The sequence below is a fragment of the Coregonus clupeaformis genome, unplaced genomic scaffold (genome assembly GCF_020615455.1).
Source record: "Coregonus clupeaformis isolate EN_2021a unplaced genomic scaffold, ASM2061545v1 scaf1302, whole genome shotgun sequence".
Taxonomy (NCBI): domain Eukaryota; kingdom Metazoa; phylum Chordata; class Actinopteri; order Salmoniformes; family Salmonidae; genus Coregonus; species Coregonus clupeaformis.
The window spans coordinates 58,939-77,705 of record NW_025534756.1 but is presented as its reverse complement, the minus strand read 5'-3'; the positions used below and the strand labels follow the sequence as shown (position 1 = coordinate 77,705).

Sequence of the window (18,767 nt, the reverse complement as noted above, 5' to 3'; positions counted from 1 at the left end):
ATGCTCTACCAAGGTTTTCCACGACACAGCTTTGACCTAATACAGTAGCTGTGTTGGTCTATTGTACTTCTTACAATGTGTATGCAGGTTGCTCAGGATTCAACCCTTCTCAAACAGCCTAATTCAAACTCTTCAGTGGAATAACAGACTTTACAGGGTCCTGCTATTCAAATAATAGCTGAGTGTATAAAACATTACATGACATAGACTGACCAGGTGAGTCCAGGTAAAAGCTATGATCACTTATTGATGTCACTTGTTAAATCCACTTCAATCAATGTAGATGAACGGGAGGAGACAGGTTAAAGAAGGATTTTTAAGCCCATGGATTTTGTATGTGTGCCATTCAGAGGGTGTATGGCCAAGATAAAATATTGAAATGCCTTTGAACGGGGTATGGTAGTAGGTGCCAGGCGCAAGTGTGTCAAGAACTGCAACGCTGCTGGGTTTTTCATGCTCAACAGTTTCCTGTGTGTATCAAGAATGTTCCACCACTCAAAATACATCCAGCGAACTTGACACAACTGTGGGAAGCATTGGAGTCCGGTTTGTTTCAAGAACTGCAACGCTGCTGAGTTTTTCACACTCAACAGTTTACCGTATGTATCAAGAATGGTCTACCACCAAAAGGACATCAAGCCAACTTGACACAGCTGTCGGAAGCATTGGAGTCAACCTGGGCCAGCGTTCCTGTGGAACGAATTTAGGCTATTTTGAGGGCAAAAGGGGGGTGCAACTCAATATTAGGAAGGTGTTCTTAATGTTTTGTACACTTAGTGTATATCATTAGGCTGTATGTATTTTTAGACATAGGCCTATTGTAAATGTGTATTAATGTAGCGTTAACATCTTTATTGCAAAAATAAATACAAATAAACACATAACTTTAAGCTACATATTCACTTGACAGAGTAATAAACTGTCAATTGATCAGCACAGCAATTGATAAAACAGGACCATGTTTGCAAAACAAGTGTTTCTGAGCTTAAGTAAATATTACACAGGTAAGCTAAGGGTTACATAAATCAGGAATGCAGACAGGCTCTATATACCTCTATATATGAGATACTGTGTCCAACACACCACCACCTGGTGATATGTTGGGCACCTACTGACCCAAAAAAGATTTTATGAAATGTATTGCTAAATAAAAAGGTTTAAGGAAATATGGGCAGGCACCACATTAGTAGTACAAGACAAAATAGCTCGCTCAATCAAGCATGATGATCTTGTAAGTATATATTTTTTTCATATAATAATAAAAAAAATAAGCTTGAAACGGTAGTGGAATGGGATTAGTGTGGTGTGTGAAGAATCCAATACTTTAACTTGTATGCGGTACAAATCACATTATTGTGGGAGCACCTCCTCTAAGAGTGTGAATTAGTCTGTTTGAGAAGGTTTGAATCCTAAGGAACCTGCATACACATTGTTTGAAGTACAATATACCAACATAGCTACTGTAGTAGGTCAAAGCTGTGTGTTGGAAAACCTTGGTAGGGCATGGGTGGTATAGGCATTGTGGTGCTAATGTGAATTTCCTTTATTTTTCGGCTTCAGACCAATGCCTACTTCTCACTTAAAACATAGTTTTTTGTTTTTAATAATATTACAAAGTTGTATTAATTTAATTGAATACATATTCCTGTTCAGTATGCATATATATAATTATATTGGACATGTTATCCTTTATTACATGCCATAATTTAATTTGTATCCACTGCATTTAGCTTACATTAGGTTGACGTAGCCTAGGACTTCTAATTTAGTTACATTGCATCACATCACCCTTCAATAGTAGTTATCAATAAATATAAAACCATGTTATCTTGAACATCGGTGTCATTTAATAATATGCACAGGTGTGATAGTTTAATGAATTAATCACAATGCAGCTCTACTGCAATATTAGTGTCACAGTGAAACACCATTATTCTGGCTATTAATAATTCTTAAACCGTCAGTAAAATAGTTTATTTAGCTATCTCAAAAAATCGTAGCCTGTATGGTATCATGCATGCAAGTTTACCTGTCATGTCCACAACGATAGAGCAGCAGACCAAGCAATATGCAAGAGGAGGACCCTATACCAACCCAAATGGCAGTAACCTACTGGAAAAGTGCTACCTACTAAGGTAGGTGACTTTGAAGGCAGGTAGGCAGCATTCTTTGGATTGGTTAAATAATAAAAGTATGCTACACCAATATTAGTTTCCATTCATTGAAATATTTATTCAAATCCTGCTGCAGGATTATTTTCCTCCTGCGACGAAATGGGTCATATTAAGATTCGACATCTGTACTATCCTTGTGAGGACATCTGGTGCCCACAAGGATTGTAAAACCAAAAACACACACACAAAGACACACCCATAAATCGTCAGGGCCCGGAAGTTGACGTAGACGAAGGGTGCCATGAGATCTATACACTTCATAAACCCATCCGATAGCACGCGCTATGATGAACCATTTCCCCAGTGACTGATTGCGTCACGCCCCCTCTCGTAAATCACCCAGTGACAACCTCTCTGGCCCCTTCTCTTACCACCACCCCGCTGCCTTTGAGGAGGACACACACACACGCATTCAGGGACACACATACACACACACACACACAAACTGACAGACAAACTGTACACACGCACGTACACACACACACACACACACACACACACACACACACACACAGACTGGGTGTATCTGAAACACACTCTACAAATGGAGTGTGGTGGAGGTAGACTTTTGACAGAGGAGAGATAAAGCTTGTGGTTCTGATACTGACAGTTTTCCCACCAGCTATCTATGTCATTGTGCTTATTGTCATCTCTTGTCCAGTCCTAGTAAGACAATGATATAGTAAGCATGCCCACTTTGCCCTGGCAAGGGAGACTGGCATACATGGGTCTCACGACAGCAACTAGGGCTATGCCAGTTTGTCTTGCGTGTGTGTGTGTGTGTGCATGTGTGTGTGCGTGCGTTACTGCGTGTCACGTGCATGTATGTCTGTCTGCCTGTGTGGGTGGTTGTGCCTGTGTGTGTGTACGTACATGCATGTGCAGGCGTGTATGTATATGTTTGTGTGTGTGTGTACATGCCTGTGTATGTGTGTGCGTGCATGCATGTGCATGCGTGTGTGTGTGTATGCACCCGCCCGTGTGTGTGAAGCTGAGTCAGCTGAGGCATCATCTGTGCCAGGCGGAGTGTGTAGCGGGGTGAGGTCGGCAAGGCCACCTGGTGAGGGGAGCAGTGTAGGAGAGTGTGTGCCAGCTGTGGCATTCTGGGGGGATGTGCCGGGGAGCACTTGAGAGCAGTTGTCCCTGATGCGACCCGGGCAGAGAGGAAAGCGCTGACACACACACGCCCACAAATACAGATGAGCATGCACTCAACCACTCAATCCCTCACTCACCTCACTCACTCGCACACACAGACCCCCTCACTGATGCTTGAACCCCTATATTTCAATAGCATTTCAATGCTGAACCTAACAACCTCACAAAAGGCAACATTTCTAAATGGCGTTAACAACATTAGGGACCGAACTAGGACTGCCATAGATTGGGGGTTAGACCCTGTGATACTACCCTCCTGTCCAGGTGGTGTACTTGTACGTCAAGCAGCCTCACGCTACAGAAACATTATGGCTTGGACAAGGCTACTTACTTTTACTTCTGAACTGATGTGGCTCAGGTACTCACCGATGTGCTTGCCCTTCATGTGATAGAAGAACGAGACGCAGTAGGGGAGACGACCGGAGCCCTTGGGGCCTCTGGCAGCGGTAACGTTGTAGAGAGGGGACAGGAGACGGGCATTGTCGCCAGCGACTCGGGGACGAGAGGCCTCGATGTACATGTAGTAACCTAGAAGGGGGGAGAGGGGAGGGGGAGACACAGATGGTTGGGTTAGAGACAGTGGTTTTGGACCCATTTTACATATGGGTTTATTTGTACATCCTGGTGAATTCTGCATGCCGCAAATAAGTATGACAGTTGTAAGTGCTATGAAATAATGTGTACCTATGTTACTCAACACAAGCTCCAAAGAAAACGCCATCCCTCTCCGTAACTGCAGCATCAGAGATTTCACATCGCTGGACGTTTTAATTACGGCGTGTGGGGCCATCTGTGGTACTGTCTGTAGATTATGTGTTCATCTCACATATAAAAGTTCATATTCTGTTAACTATTCTGTTAATTCTGTCCTATTCTCATAATTGCGACAAAGCATAAATTGGAGGGGGAAAAAACACTTCAGAAACCTTGTATCTCAAACATAAAAAAAAATACTTGCTATTTCCTCATGTACACTGAACAAAAATATAAACGCAACATGTAAATTGTTGGCCCATGTTTCATGAGCTGAAATGTTCCATACGCACAAAAAGCTTATTTCTCCAAAGTTTGTGCACATATTTGTTTACATCGCTGTTAGTGAGCATTGCTCCTTTGCCAAGATAATCCATCCACCTGAAAGGTCTGGCATATCAAGAAGCTGATTAAACAGCATTTTTTATTTTTTTATTTCACCTTTATTTAACCAGGTAAACCAGTTGAGAACAAGTTCTCATTTACAACTGCGACCTGGCCAAGATAAAGCAAAGCAGTGCGATAAAAACAACAACACAGAGTTACATATGGGGTAAAACAAAACAAAGTCAAAAATACAACAGAAATACATATATATACAGTGTGTGCAAATGTAGCAAGTTATGGAGGTAAGGCAATAAATAGGCTATAGTGCAAAATAATTACAATTAGTATTAACACTGGAATGATAGATGTGCAAGAGATGATGTGCAAATAGAGATACTGGGGTACAAATGAGCAAAATAAATAACAATATAGGGATGAGGTAGTTGGGCGGGCTAATTTCAGATGGGCTGTGTACAGGTGCAGTGATCGGTAAGGTGCTCTGACAACTGATTCTTAAAGTTAGTGAGGGAGATAAGTGTCTCCAGCTTCAGAGATTTTTGCAATTTGTTCCAGTCATTGGCAGCAGAGAACTGGAAGGAATGGCGGCCAAAGGAGGTGTTGGCTTTGGGGATGACCAGTGAGATATACCTGCTGGAGCGCGATCATTACACAGCTGCACCTTGTGCTGGGGACAATAAAAGGCCACTTTAAAATGTGCAGTTTTGTCACATGACACAATGCCACAGATGTCTGAAGTTTTGAGGGAGCGTGCAATTGGCATACTGACTGCAGGAATGTCCACCAGAGCTGATGCCAGCTAATTGAATGTTCATTTCTCTTCCATAAGCTGCATCTAATGTGTTTGAGAGAATTTGGCAGTACATCCAACGGGCCTCACAACCGCACACCACGTGTAAAAACGCCAGCCCAGGACCTCCACATCCGGCTTCTTGACCTGAGGGTTCGGAGAGATCCTTGATGAAAACCTGCTGCAGAGCAGGTGTGAAATAAATAATTGTATTAAATACTTTTTTCTTTACATAGTTGAATGTGCTGACAACAAAATCACACAAAAATGATCAATGGAAATCAAATGTATCAACCCATGGATTTCTGGATTTGGAGTCACCCTCAAAATTAATGTGGAAAACCACACTACAGGCTGATCCAACTTTGATGTAATGTCCTTAAAACAAGTCGAAATGAGGCTCAGTAGTGTGTGTGGCCTCCACGTGCCTGTATGACCTCCTTACAACGCCTGGGCATGCTCCTGATGAGGTGGCGGATGGTCTCCTGAGGGATCTCCTCCCAGACCTGGACTAAAGCCTCCGCCAACTCCTGGACAGTCTGTGGTGCAACGTGGCGTTGGTGGATGGAGCGAGACATGATGTCCCAGATGTGCTCAATTGGATTCAGGTCTGGGGAACGGGCGGGCCAGTCCATAGCATCAATGCCTTCCTCTTGCAGGAACTGCTGACACACTCCAGCCACATGAGGTCTAGCATTGTCTTGCATTAGGAGGAACACAGGGCCAACCGCACCAGCATATGGTCTCACAAGGGGTCTGAGGATCTCATCTCGGTACCTAATGGCAGACAGGCTACCTCTGGCGAGCACATGGAGGACTGTGCGGCCCCCCAAAGAAATGCCACCCCACACCATGACTGACCCACCGCCAAACCGGTCATGCTGGAGGATGTTGCAGGCAGCAGAATGTTCTCCACGGCATCTCCAGACTCTGTCACGTCTGTCACATGTGCTCAGTGTGAAACTGCTTTCATCTGTGAAGAGCACAGGGCGCCAGTGGCAAATTTGCCAATCTTGGTGTTCTCTGGCAAATACCAAACGTCCTGCACGGTGTTGGGCTGTAAGCACAACCCCCACTTGTGGACGTCGTGCCCTCATACCACCCTCATAGAGTCTGTTTCTGACCGTTTGAGCTGACACATGCACATTTGTGGCCTGCTGGAGGTCATTTTGCAGGGCTCTGGCAGTGCTCCTCCTGCTCCTCCTTGCACAAAGGCGGAGGTAGCAGTCCTGCTGCTGGGTTGTTGCCCTCCTACGGCCTCCTCCACGTCTCCTTATGTACTGGCCTGTCTCCTGGTAGCGCCTCCATGTTCTGGACACTACGCTGACAGACACAGCAAACCTTCTTGCCACAGCTCGCATTGATGTGCCATCCTGGATGAGCTGCACTACCTGAGCCACTTGTGTGGGTTGTAGACTCCGTCTCATGCTACCACTAGAGTGAAAGCACCGCCAGCATTCAAAAGGGACCAAAACATCAGCCAGGAAGCATAGGAACTGAGAAGTGGTCTGTGGTCACCACCTGCAAAACCAGTCCTTTATTGGGGGTGTCTTGCTCATTGCCTATAATTTCCACCTGTTGTCTATTCCATTTGCACAACAGCATGTGAAATGTATTGTCAATCAGTGTTGCTTCCTAAGTGGACAGTTTGATTTCACAGAAGTGTGATTGACTTGGAGTTACATTGTGTTGTTTAGTGTTCCCTTTATTTTTTTGAGCAGTGTATATATAAAAGTATGTGGACACCCATTCAAGTTAGTGGATTCGGCTATTTCAACCACATCCATTGATAAACATTGGTAGTAGAATGGCCCATACTGAAGAACTCAGTGACGTGGAACGTGGCAGCGTCATAGGATGCAACCTTTCCAACAAGTCAGTTTGTCAAATTTCTGCCCTGCTAGAGCTGCACCGGTCATCTGTAAGTGCTGTTATTGTGAAGTGGAAACGTCTAGGAGCAACAACGGCTCAGCCGCGAAGTGGTAGGCCACACAAACTCACAGAGTTTGACCGCCGAGTGCTGAAGCGTGTAGCTCGTAGAAATTGTCTGTCCTCGGTTGTAACACTCACTACTGAGTTCCAAACTGCCTCTGGAAGCAATGTCAGCACAAGAACTGTTAGTCGGGAGCTTCATAAAATGGGTTTCCATGGCCGAGCAGCCGCACACAAGCCTAAGATCACCATGTGCAATGCCAAGCGTCGGCTGGAGTGGTGTAAAGCTTGCCGCCATTGGACTCTGGAGCAGTGGAAACACGTTCTCTGGCGTGATGAATCACACTTCACCATCTGGCATTGAAATGCTGACAGCGAGCCAGGCCTAATCGCCCAACATCAGTGCCCGTCCTCACTAATGGTCTTGTGACTGAATGGAAGCAAGACCCTGCAGCAATGATCCAATATCTAGTGGAAAGCCTTCCCAGGAGAGTGGAGGCTGTTATATAAGCAAATTGGGGATCAACTCCATATTAATGCCCATGATTTTGGAATGAGATGTTCGACGAGCAGGTGTCCACATAGTGTATGTGCAGATATGTGCACCACTTCACTGCTTTCTATCTCGCTATGCTGTGTGTGCATCATGTGCATCTTGCTAGCTGTCACTCATTTGACGAGGGGCTGATCTCATTGGTTGATCTCGAATTGCTAGGGGGCTGGTCCACATAGTGGAAAATATAGGGTAAATGGCGCAGCACAGCTTCCAGAAAAACAGTTGCGTTCAAATTAGGGATTCCGTGCCTAATTGAGGTAATTCTACTCATAGATTATGCATGTGTGAACTACACATTGACAAATCCAGACCAAAGCGGGAGGTTTAAGAAATACTTAGTAGTCGCCAAAGTTCTGAAACATGTCTTTAACATGCCTGCCAAATATCACAACTCAAAATCCAACAGATGATGTGATACCCTTTTGATGGATTTTGGAAAATGTTTCTTGACTACTTTAACCATCTTCTTCTCTAGAACCACTGGACCGATCAGCATCATGTCGTATTTTCCAAGACACTATCTCAAACAACATAAGCCAATGAGCTTGCATGAATGGTTTTTCCTGTCCAACAGCGCCACCATGTGGCCATAAATAACCATTCTCTACATAATAATAATAATATGCCATTTAGCAGACGCTTTTATCCAAAGCAACTTACAGTCATGCGTGCATACATTATTATTATAATTTTTGTGTATGGGTGGTCCCGGGGATCGAACCCACTACCCTGGCGTCACAAGCGCCGTGCTCTACCAGCTGAGCTACAGAGGACCACATCAGGGGTTTTCAGCTCGACCTGATAATTCTACCTAATAATGAATTGCACACACCTGGTGTCCCAGGTTTGAATGATCTACATGTTAGCTAGACTCACATCCCTGAGCATGTGTGCCAAATTCCATGACTCTTGAGTCAAACAGATCAAGAAATATAAATATGTGCCCTTTATAGAACCGCCATGTGTTGGATTTGATTGTTCTTGCATGTGTTGAGTCTTGACAGTGTTTGGAACATGTATATCAAGTTTTGTTTCAATATGAATAACCTTATAATCTGATTTATGAATTAAATCCACTAGTGTCTGGCCTGATGTTGCATCCTCGTCAGTTAAAAAAGTATTTTTAAGTATGTTGAGTAGATTTTAGGTCCTTTTCGGATCACTACTGCTCAAAAGACCTGGGCCCGTATTCACAAAGGGTGTAAGAGTAGGAGTGCTGATTGATCTAGGATCTAAAAGGAGAATAAAAGTTGGTAGAGCATGGCACTTGTAATACCAAGGTAGTGGGTTCGATTCTTGGGACCACCCATATGAAAATGCATGCATGTCTGTAAGTCGTTTTGCATAAAAGTGTCTGCTAAACAGCATTTAAAATCAGTCATCCATTCTGAAGATTTTGTTGTTCCCCACACTTTAATCTTCCCCCAGTCTTTACATTAAAGAAATAACGAGGCACCGCAAATCCAAAGTAATGGGAAAATTACAGATAATTTCAAGGCATATTTCTATGTAAATGATATAAAGCAGAGAGCTGTGCCATGAATTACAGTATGTCTATATCCAATAACCTACCTTCCTTAAGGCATTTGTTATATTTAAGCAGTGGTGTAAAGTACTTTAGTAAAAATACTTTAAAGTACTACTTAAGTCATTTTTTTGGATAACTGTACTTTACTACTTATAGACTGAACAAAAATATCAATGCAACATGCAACGATTTCAACGATTTCACTGAGTTACATTTCATATAAGGAAATCAGTCAATTGAAATAAATAAATGAGGCCCTAATCTATGGATTTCACATGACTGGGCAGGGGCACAGCCATTAGTGGGCCTGGGAGAGCATAGGCCTTCCCACTTGGGAGCTAGGTCCACCCACTGGGGAGCCAGGCCCAGCCAATCATAATGTGTTTTTCCCCTCAAAAGGGCTTTATTACAGACAGAAATAGTCCTCAGTTTCATCAGCATTCCGGGTGGCTGGTCTCAGACGATCCCACAGGTGAAGAAGCAGGATGTGGAGGTCCTTGGCTGGTGTGGTTAAACGAGGTCTGCGGTTGTGAGGCCGGTTGGACATACAGCCAAATTCTCTAAAACGACGTTGGAGGCGGCTTATGGTAGAGAAATGAACATTCAATTCTCTGACAACAGCTCTGGTGGACATTCCTGCAGTCTGCATGCCAATTGCACGCTCCCTCAAAACTTGAGACATCTGTGGCATTGGGTTGTGTGACAAAATTGTACATTTTAGAGTGGCCTTTTATTGTCCCCAGCACAAGGTGCACCTGGGTAATGATCAAACTGTTTAATCAGCTTCTTGATATGCCACATCTGTCAGGTGGATGGATTATCTTGGCCAAGGACAAATGCTCACTAACAGGATGTAAACAAATTTGTGCACACAATTTGAGAGAAATAAGTTTTTTGTGCATATGTCAAATTTCTGGGATCTTTTATTTCAGCTCATGAAACATGGGACCAACACTTTACATGTTGCGTTTATATTTTTGTTCAGTATATTTTTGACAACTTTTACTTTTACTTCACTACATTCCTAAAGAAAATAACTTTTTACTCCATACATTTTCCCTGACACCAAAAGTACTCGTTACATTTTGAATGCTTAGCAGGACAGGACAATTGTCTAATTCATGCACTTGTGAAGAGAACATCCCTGGTCATCCCTACTGCCTCTGATCTGGCAGACTCACCAAACAAAAAAGCTCTGTTTGTAAATGATGTCTGAGTGTTGGAGTGTGCCGTAAATAAATAAAAAACATGAACATTGTGCCGTCTGGTTATACTTAATATGTGACTCGTTTTAGGAAACTAGGCATATATCGCGTGTCACTACTTCACAGGAGAGTCATTTGAACGTAAACTTTTTTTTTAAATCAAAATACGTTTTTTGGCAGAAATGCCTTCTGGAACATGTAAACTTCCTAGTTGGTTTAGCCACGGATTAAATAATAATAATAATAATAATATGCCATTTAGCAGACGCTTTTATCCAAAGCGACTTACAGTCATGCGTGCATACATTTTTGTGTATGGGTGGTCCCGGGGATCGAACACACTACCTTGGCGTTACAAGCGCCGTGCTCTACCAGCTGAGCTACAGAGGACCACATTAAGACAGGAACCTTCCCGCTAGCCATGATTGGCTGAGATAATGAGTGGGCTGGATATGCCGAGAGATGAGTTTGGAGTGGTCTGCCATGTAGCACGCTTCTGTCTATAACATGAGCTGGTCAGTATGTGTATGCAAAGATATCACGTAGTAGAACTGTATAAGTGTTGCTCTCCACTTTCTGGAGGACCGAGTTTTGAAATCAGTGGAATTAGAGTATGATAGCTAAGGAGATGAAGAGAATTCTGGCGTTTGATTTCAAATATGCAGATGGCGTTGAAAAGAGACCACAAAGAAGGCTGTTGTAGAAATCACCTGTCTCCGGATTACATCTTCAAACTAAGGGCAACCATGGCATCCGTGACAGAGAGGGAGAAGTGTCCATCCATGTATATGTGTAAGATAGTCTAGCTAGCTACATTTTCAGATATTACACATTTCTAATTTTGTCAGAAAGTCGTTTTCATTTCAACTTAAAGTGTACTGTTAGCTAGCTAGCTGACGTTAGATGGCTGGCTCGCTAACGTTACGTGTATGATCTGTGTAGTAATATTATTCGTATCTCAGAGCCATTTATATTGCTAGTTATAGCCTAATGTTAGCTAGCTAACATTGAACCTGGTTGGTTAGCTACCTGCAGATTCATGCAGGGTAGTAACGTTATGAGTTGGGATTATGGTTAATTGTTTAGCTAGCTAACTACAGTGGGGAAAAAAAGTATTTAGTCAGCCACCAATTGTGCAAGTTCTCCCACTTAAAAAGATGAGAGAGGCCTGTATTTTCATCATAGGTACACGTCAACTATGACAGACAAAATGAGGAAAAATAATCCAGAAAATCACATTGTAGGATTTTTTATGAATTTATTTGCATATTATGGTGGAAAATAAGTATTTGGTCAATAACAAAAGTTTCTCAATACTTTGTTATATACCCTTTGTTGGCAATGACACAGGTCAAACGTTTTCTGTAAGTCTTCACAAGGTTTTCACACACTGTTGCTGGTATTTTGGCCCATTCCTCCATGCAGATCTCCTCTAGAGCAGTGATGTTTTGGGGCTGTCGCTGGGCAACACAGACTTTCAACTCCCCTCCAAAGATTTTCTATGGGGTTGAGATCTGGAGACTGGCTAGGCCACTCCAGGACCTTGAAATGCTTCTTACAAAGCCACTCCTTCGTTGCCCGGGCAGTGTGTTTGGGATCATTGTCATGCTGAAAGACCCAGCCACGTTTCATCTTCAATGCCCTTGCTGATGGAAGGAGGTTTTCACTCAAAATCTCACGATACATGGCCCCATTCATTCTTTCCTTTACACGGATCAGTCGTCCTGGTCCCTTTGCAGAAAAACAGCCCCAAAGCATGATGTTTCCACCCCCATGCTTCACAGTAGGTATGGTGTTCTTTGGATGCAACTCAGCATTCTTTGTCCTCCAAACACGACGAGTTGAGTTTTTACCAAAATGTTCTATTTTGGTTTCATCTGACCATATGACATTCTCCCAATCCTCTTCTGGATCATCCAAATGCACTCTAGCAAACTTCAGATGGGCCTGGACATGTACTGGCTTAAGCAGGGGGACACGTCTTGCACTGCAGGATTTGAGTCCCTGGCGGCGTTGTGTGTTACTGATGGTAGGCTTTGTTACTTTGGTCCCAGCTCTCTGCAGGTCATTCACTAGGTCCCCCCGTGTGGTTCTGGGATTTTTGCTCACCGTTCTTGTGATCATTTTGACCCCACGGGGTGAGATCTTGCATGGAGCCCCAGATCGAGGGAGATTATCAGTGGTCTTGTATGTCTTCCATTTCCTAGTAATTGCTCCCACAGTTTATTTCTTCAAACCAAGCTGCTTACCTATTGCAGATTCAGGCTTCCCAGCCTGGTGCAGGTCTACAATTTTGTTTCTGGTGTCCTTTGACAGCTCTTTGGTCTTGGCCATAGTGGAGTTTGGAGTGTGACTGTTTGAGGTTGTGGACAGGTGTCTTTTATACTGATAACAAGTTCAAACAGGTGCCATTAATACAGGTAACGAGTGGAGGACAGAGGAGCCTCTTAAAGAAGAAGTTACAGGTCTGTGAGAGCCAGAAATCTTGCTTGATTGTAGGTGACCAAATACTTATTTTCCACCATAATTTGCAAATAAATTCATAAAAAATCCTACAATGTGATTTTCTGGAATTTTTTTTCTGGATTTGTCTGTCATAGTTGACGTGTACCTATGATGAACATTACAGGCCTCTCTCATCTTTTTAAGTGGGAGAACTTGCACAATTGGTGGCTGACTAAATACTTTTTTTCCCCACTGTATATGTCTAAATAATAGACTCCACAATGCAAGTAACCATTTCAATGGAATGTTCAAGATGTCACTGCGCCAACTGTCGATAGACGTAACTGGTAAATTCGCTCTAGCTATCTACTCTCATTTCAGAGCACTCTCGTCTGAGTGTGCCAGAGCGCAGAATAAGTGACGAATTCAACGCTCAACACCCGTTGAATATGGCAGGTGTCAGTAAACGTTGGCAAAAAAGCGTAATTAAATTGTTGCCAGCAGCACAGTTGCAGTCACCAACGTTCTGGATAACATAAAAACAGCCTAACCAGCTCTGCTAGGGCGAGTAAAATGGTCAGAGTGAGCTGTTCTCTCATTTGTTGTCGAAGTAAGTAGACAATGTTAGCCAGTTAGCTTGGGTGCTTGACTGCTGTTGTTAGGTCAGAACGCTCGGATCAACCCTACTCCTCGGCCAGAGCATCCAGTGTGAGCTCTGAACGCTCCGAGAGCGAAACGCTCTGAATTTACGAACTGACAATCTGACAACGATCTGAGTTTACGAACGCCCAGAGCTCATTCTGGCACTCAATGTTAAATTTTCTAACACACCCGTAGTATAAACCAGACTTTAGTATTGACATCTTTGATTGTTTAGTACATGTCCTCACATGTGAATCCTTAAAGAGATGAGTGGGGCTAAAGCTTAAGAGGGTGTGAACGATGCTGAATGGGTTTAGGCAAAGAAGAGTAGGTGTATCAAAACATTGAAGGCCCATTTTCTCAAAAGTGACCGTACAAGTTTATCAACTTTCAAAGCAGAATTACTTTCCCATTGTTCCTCAACTGTAGTGATATATCATTTTCTAGCTCTGAGTCTCTACTTTTATCCAATGTAAAAAACACAATTTCAAATTTTGCTACATAAGACCAAATTGAGCCGGTCGGTCACATCTAAGGAATTTGAAATGATTTATACTTTTTTTTCTTATTTTAGCAATTACATTTACTTTTGATACTTAAGTATATTTAAAACCAAATACTTTTAGACTTTAACTCAAATAGTATTTTACTGCATGATTTTCACTTTTACTTGAGCCATTTTCTATTAAGGCATCTTTACTTTACTAAGTATGACAATTGGGTACTTTTTCCACCACTGTATTTAAGTAAGCTACTTTTTGTCAAGGGATGTGAATACAGTGCCTATAGAAAGTCTACACCCCCTTGAACATTTTTCACATTTTGCTGCCTTAGAATTAAATCTAAAAATGAATGAAAATCGTTTTTTTTCCCCTACAGATCTACACAACCTAATCTACATGTTTAAAGTGAAAGAAAGTTATAGAACATTTTCCTAATTGAGACAAAATAAAAATTATATATATATATATATATCATAATTGGATAAGTCTACATCCCCCTGAGTTAAAACTTGGTGGAAGCAACTTTGGCAGCCATTACAGCCTCAATTCATTGGGGCACGGACTCTACAAAGTGTCGAAAGCATTCCACAGGGATTCTGGCCCATGTTGACTACAATGCTTCCCACAGTTGTGTCAAGTTGGCTGGATGTCCTTTAGGTGGTGGACAATTATTGATACACACGGGAAACTGTTGAGCGTGAAAAACCCAGCAGAGTTGCAGTTCTTGACACAAACTGGTGTGCCTGGCACCTACTACCATACCCCGTTCAAAGGCACTTAAAAGTTTTGTCTTTCCCATTCACCCTCTGAATGACACACATACACAATCCTAGACTCAATTGCCTCAAGGCTTAAAAATCCTTCTTTAACCTGTCTCCCCCCTCCATCTACACTGATTGAAGTAGATTTAACAAGTGACATCAAAAAGGGACCATAGCTTTCACCTGGATTCGCCTGCTCAGTCTAAGGTGTATTTATTGTTTTGTATACTCATTTGAATCAAAATTGCTCAAGCTCATTCAATTTGGTTGGGAATCATTGATATACAGCAATATTCAACGCCCCAAAAATTGAAGTAATCGTCTCGCTGAAAAATTTTGCACCCAGGGTTAGGTTTTCAGAAGACTGAGGCGGGTTTTCCTCTAACTTTTTACCTGGGCTTTGCTCCTTTCATATTTCTTTTAATCCTGACAAACTCACCAGTCCCTGCTGATGACAAGCATACCCATAACATGATGCTGCCACCACAACACTTGCAAAAGACACACCAGAATGGCTTTCGAAGAGGTGTTGGGTATTCCTGAGTGGTGTAGTCTCAGTCCTGACTTAAATCTGCTTAAAAAGGTTTAAGGTTTAAATATCCCCAACCAAATTTATTGAGCCTGAGCAATTTTGACAAAACCAATGGATATATGATGCCCTAAGAGTTGTGGGGAGAACAAGTATTTGATACACTGCCGATTTTGCAGGTTTTCCTACTTACAAAGCATGTAGAGGTCTGTGATTTTTATCATAGGTACACTTCAACTGTGAGACGGAATCTAAAAGAAAAATCGAGAAAATCACATTGTATGATTTTTAAGTAATTAATTTCCATTTTATTGCATGACATAAGTATTTGATACATCAGAAAAGCAGAATTTAATATTTGGTACAGAAACCTTTGTTTGCAATTACAGAGATCATACGTTTCCTGTAGGTCTTCACCAGGTTTGCACACACTGCAGCAGGGATTTTGGCCCACTCCTCCATACAGACCCTCTCCAGATCCTTCAGGTTTCGGGGCTGTCGCTGGGCAATACGGACTTTCAGCTCCCTCCAAAGACTTTCTATTGGGTTCAGGTCTGGAGACTGGCTAGGCCACTCCAGGACCTTGAGATGCTTCTTACGGAGCCACTCCTTAGTTGCCCTGGCTGTGTGTTTCGGGTCGTTGTCATGCTGAAAGACCCAGCCACGACCCATCTTCAATGCTCTTACTGAGGGAAGGAGGTTGTTGGCCAAGATCTCGCGGTACATGGCCCCATCCATCCTCCCCTCAATACAGTGCAGTTGTCCTGTCCCCTTTTCAGAAAAGCATCCCCAAAGAATGATGATTCCACCTCCATGCTTCACAGTTGGGATGGTGTTCTTGGGGTTGTACTCATCCTTCTTCTTCCTCCAAACACGGCGAGTGGAGTTTAGACCAAAAAGCTCTATTTTTGTCTCATCAGACCACATGACCTTCTCCCATTCCTCCTCTGGATCATCCAGATTGTCATTGCCAAACTTCAGACTGGCCTGGACATGCGCTGGCTTGAGCAGGGGGACCTTGCGTGCGCTGCAGTATTTTAATCCATGACGGCGTAGTGTGTTACTAATGGTTTTCTTTGAGACTGTGGTCCCAGCTTTCTTCAGGTCATTGCCCAGGTCCTGCCGTGTAGTTCTGGGCTGATCCCTCACCTTCCTGATGATCATTGATGCCCCACGAGGTGAGATCTTGCATGGAGCCCCAGACCGAGGGTGATTGACCGTCATCTTGAACTTCTTCCATTTTCTAATAACTGCGCCAACAGTTGTTGCCTTCTCACCAAGCTGCTTGCCTATTGTCCTGTAGCCCATCCCAGCCTTTTGCAGGTCTACAATTTTATCCCTGATGTCCTTACACAGCTCTCTGGTCTTGGCCATTGTGGAGAGGTTGGAGTCTGTTTGATTGAGTGTGTGGACAGGTGTCTTTTATACAGGTAACGAGTTCAAACAGGTGCAGTTAATACAGGTAATGAGTGGAGAACAGGAGGGCTTCTTAAAGAAAAACTAACATGTCTGTGAGAGCCGGAATTCTTACTGGTTGGTAGGTGATCAAATACTTATGTCATGCAATAAAATGCAAATTAATTACTTAAAAATCATACAATGTGATTTTCTGGATTTTTGTTTTAGATTTTGTCTCTCACAGTTGAAGTGTAGCTATGCAAATTCGGCATTGTATCAAATACTATGTACCTATGCAAATTCGGCAGTGTATCAAATACTTGTTCTCCCCACTGTATATATATATACATACACACATACATACACCTATACATATACACACATACATACATACATGCATACATACATACACATACATATCCTTTAAAAAAATATATATATATATTCCCCTTTATTATTTTCCAGCCCCGCCACCCTTTCCCCACTTGGAGTAAACTAGTGAACAACAACGCCTAGGCCTCTACTTCCAGCCCATATCCACTATCTACAATTTTACAGTAATTACATTTTGTTTGTTCTTTCTCCTGAACTTCTTCTACTCTCAACCTCTCCGATCATTTTCATGATGTCCAATATGCCATATCTTTCTAACTGTGCTCCTTCACAAAAGCTCCCAACCTACAACTCATACACTTATTATGGACACAGCGTGCCTACATTATTAGTTATCTTGTTATTGTTTGTTGTTAGTTGTTATTAGTCCCATCCTTCAATTCCATTCAACACCTCCCATCTATCTTTTAACACCATCCATATAGGATTTATATTTGCCATATATATTTCAACTGTACTGTGATGTCTTACAAAATGTATGAACCTTTCTATTCTCATTGTTTCTACAGATTGTGAATTGAAAATAAACATTTTCGCTAATAGTATTATTATGTTATTGATCGATTGACTATGACTTTTCAGATCACCTAGTAGTGCTATCTGCAGGGTTAGCTCCAGGTAAATATTGCAATCCTTTAGCCATTCCTGGACCTGTGTCCAAAAACAAGCTACAAATGGACAGTACCAAAACAAATTATCTAATAATTCTGTCTCTTCGCAGCAAAATCTGCAGAGCTGGGAAGATTGTATCCACCATATAAATAACATTCTATTGGTAGCAAGAACTTTATATAATAATTTAAATTGAAAGATTCTTAGTTTTGAATCCGATGTCGTTTTGCGTATCAGTTCATAAACACTATGCCATGGGATCGGTACGTCAACAATCTCTTCCCAACTCTTTTGCAATCTATATGGGACGGCTGTCAATCCTTTGGTCCTTAAATGAAACTGATATACTTTTTATTTATCACAGTTTTCCTTAACCAATTATGTTCTTTAATGCAAGGCCGACAGACAAGTTCCTTACTTTCTCCTCCTTCCACTTTCCTCTTCCATTTTTGCGGTAAGGATGCAATTATTTGGTTGTAATTTTAGGTAGAGCAGACATTTCAAGTCTTTGCGCTAACGCTAGTTAGCAATGGCTCTAACTTCGTTAATACTGGACACAGAGACATACAAATGGTATCCACAAGTTCATTTGACTCTGGGGAAGTAGATCCAAAATCCCCAAATACTGTATCCCTTTAAAGAGAAGTGTGTCATTTCCAGTAGCCTTCCTTCTCAAAGGCAGTGTTAATATCGTCAACAATAACTATGTCGAAAAATACTTTTATTTACTACTATTTTTCCTGACTAAAACTATGACGATAACGAGACGAGATGCCTCGAAAAAAACGAGATAACTATTACAAATTACTTTTCATTTTAGAGATTTCCACGCGAGACTAATGGACATTTAATTTGACATGAAGCTCCTTTTTATCTGTTTTGTCCAATCATAAGAATGCATACAGAATATGTCATGCAATCCTCTCATTGGCAGAATTTTTTCAGTTGAGCGATCTCATTGAGCTGATCTGCGCAGCTCTTCCACACAGCTCCCATGCGGTCTCTTCAGCCACTCTTCAATCTTTTGAACTGATGCAAAGCCA

General features: G+C 42.2%; 1 protein-coding gene across 1 annotated transcript in view; it reads right to left on the bottom strand.

Annotated features, from left to right (window-relative positions):
• LOC121539671 (MAM domain-containing glycosylphosphatidylinositol anchor protein 1-like) overlaps positions 1–18,767 on the bottom strand; it is a 127,111-nt gene that overhangs the window by 55,788 nt on the left and 52,556 nt on the right. The window contains exon 10 of the mRNA XM_045217974.1: positions 3,699–3,860. Within this exon, the coding sequence (XP_045073909.1) occupies positions 3,699–3,860 (162 nt within the window). The remainder of the gene's footprint in view (positions 1–3,698; positions 3,861–18,767) is intronic.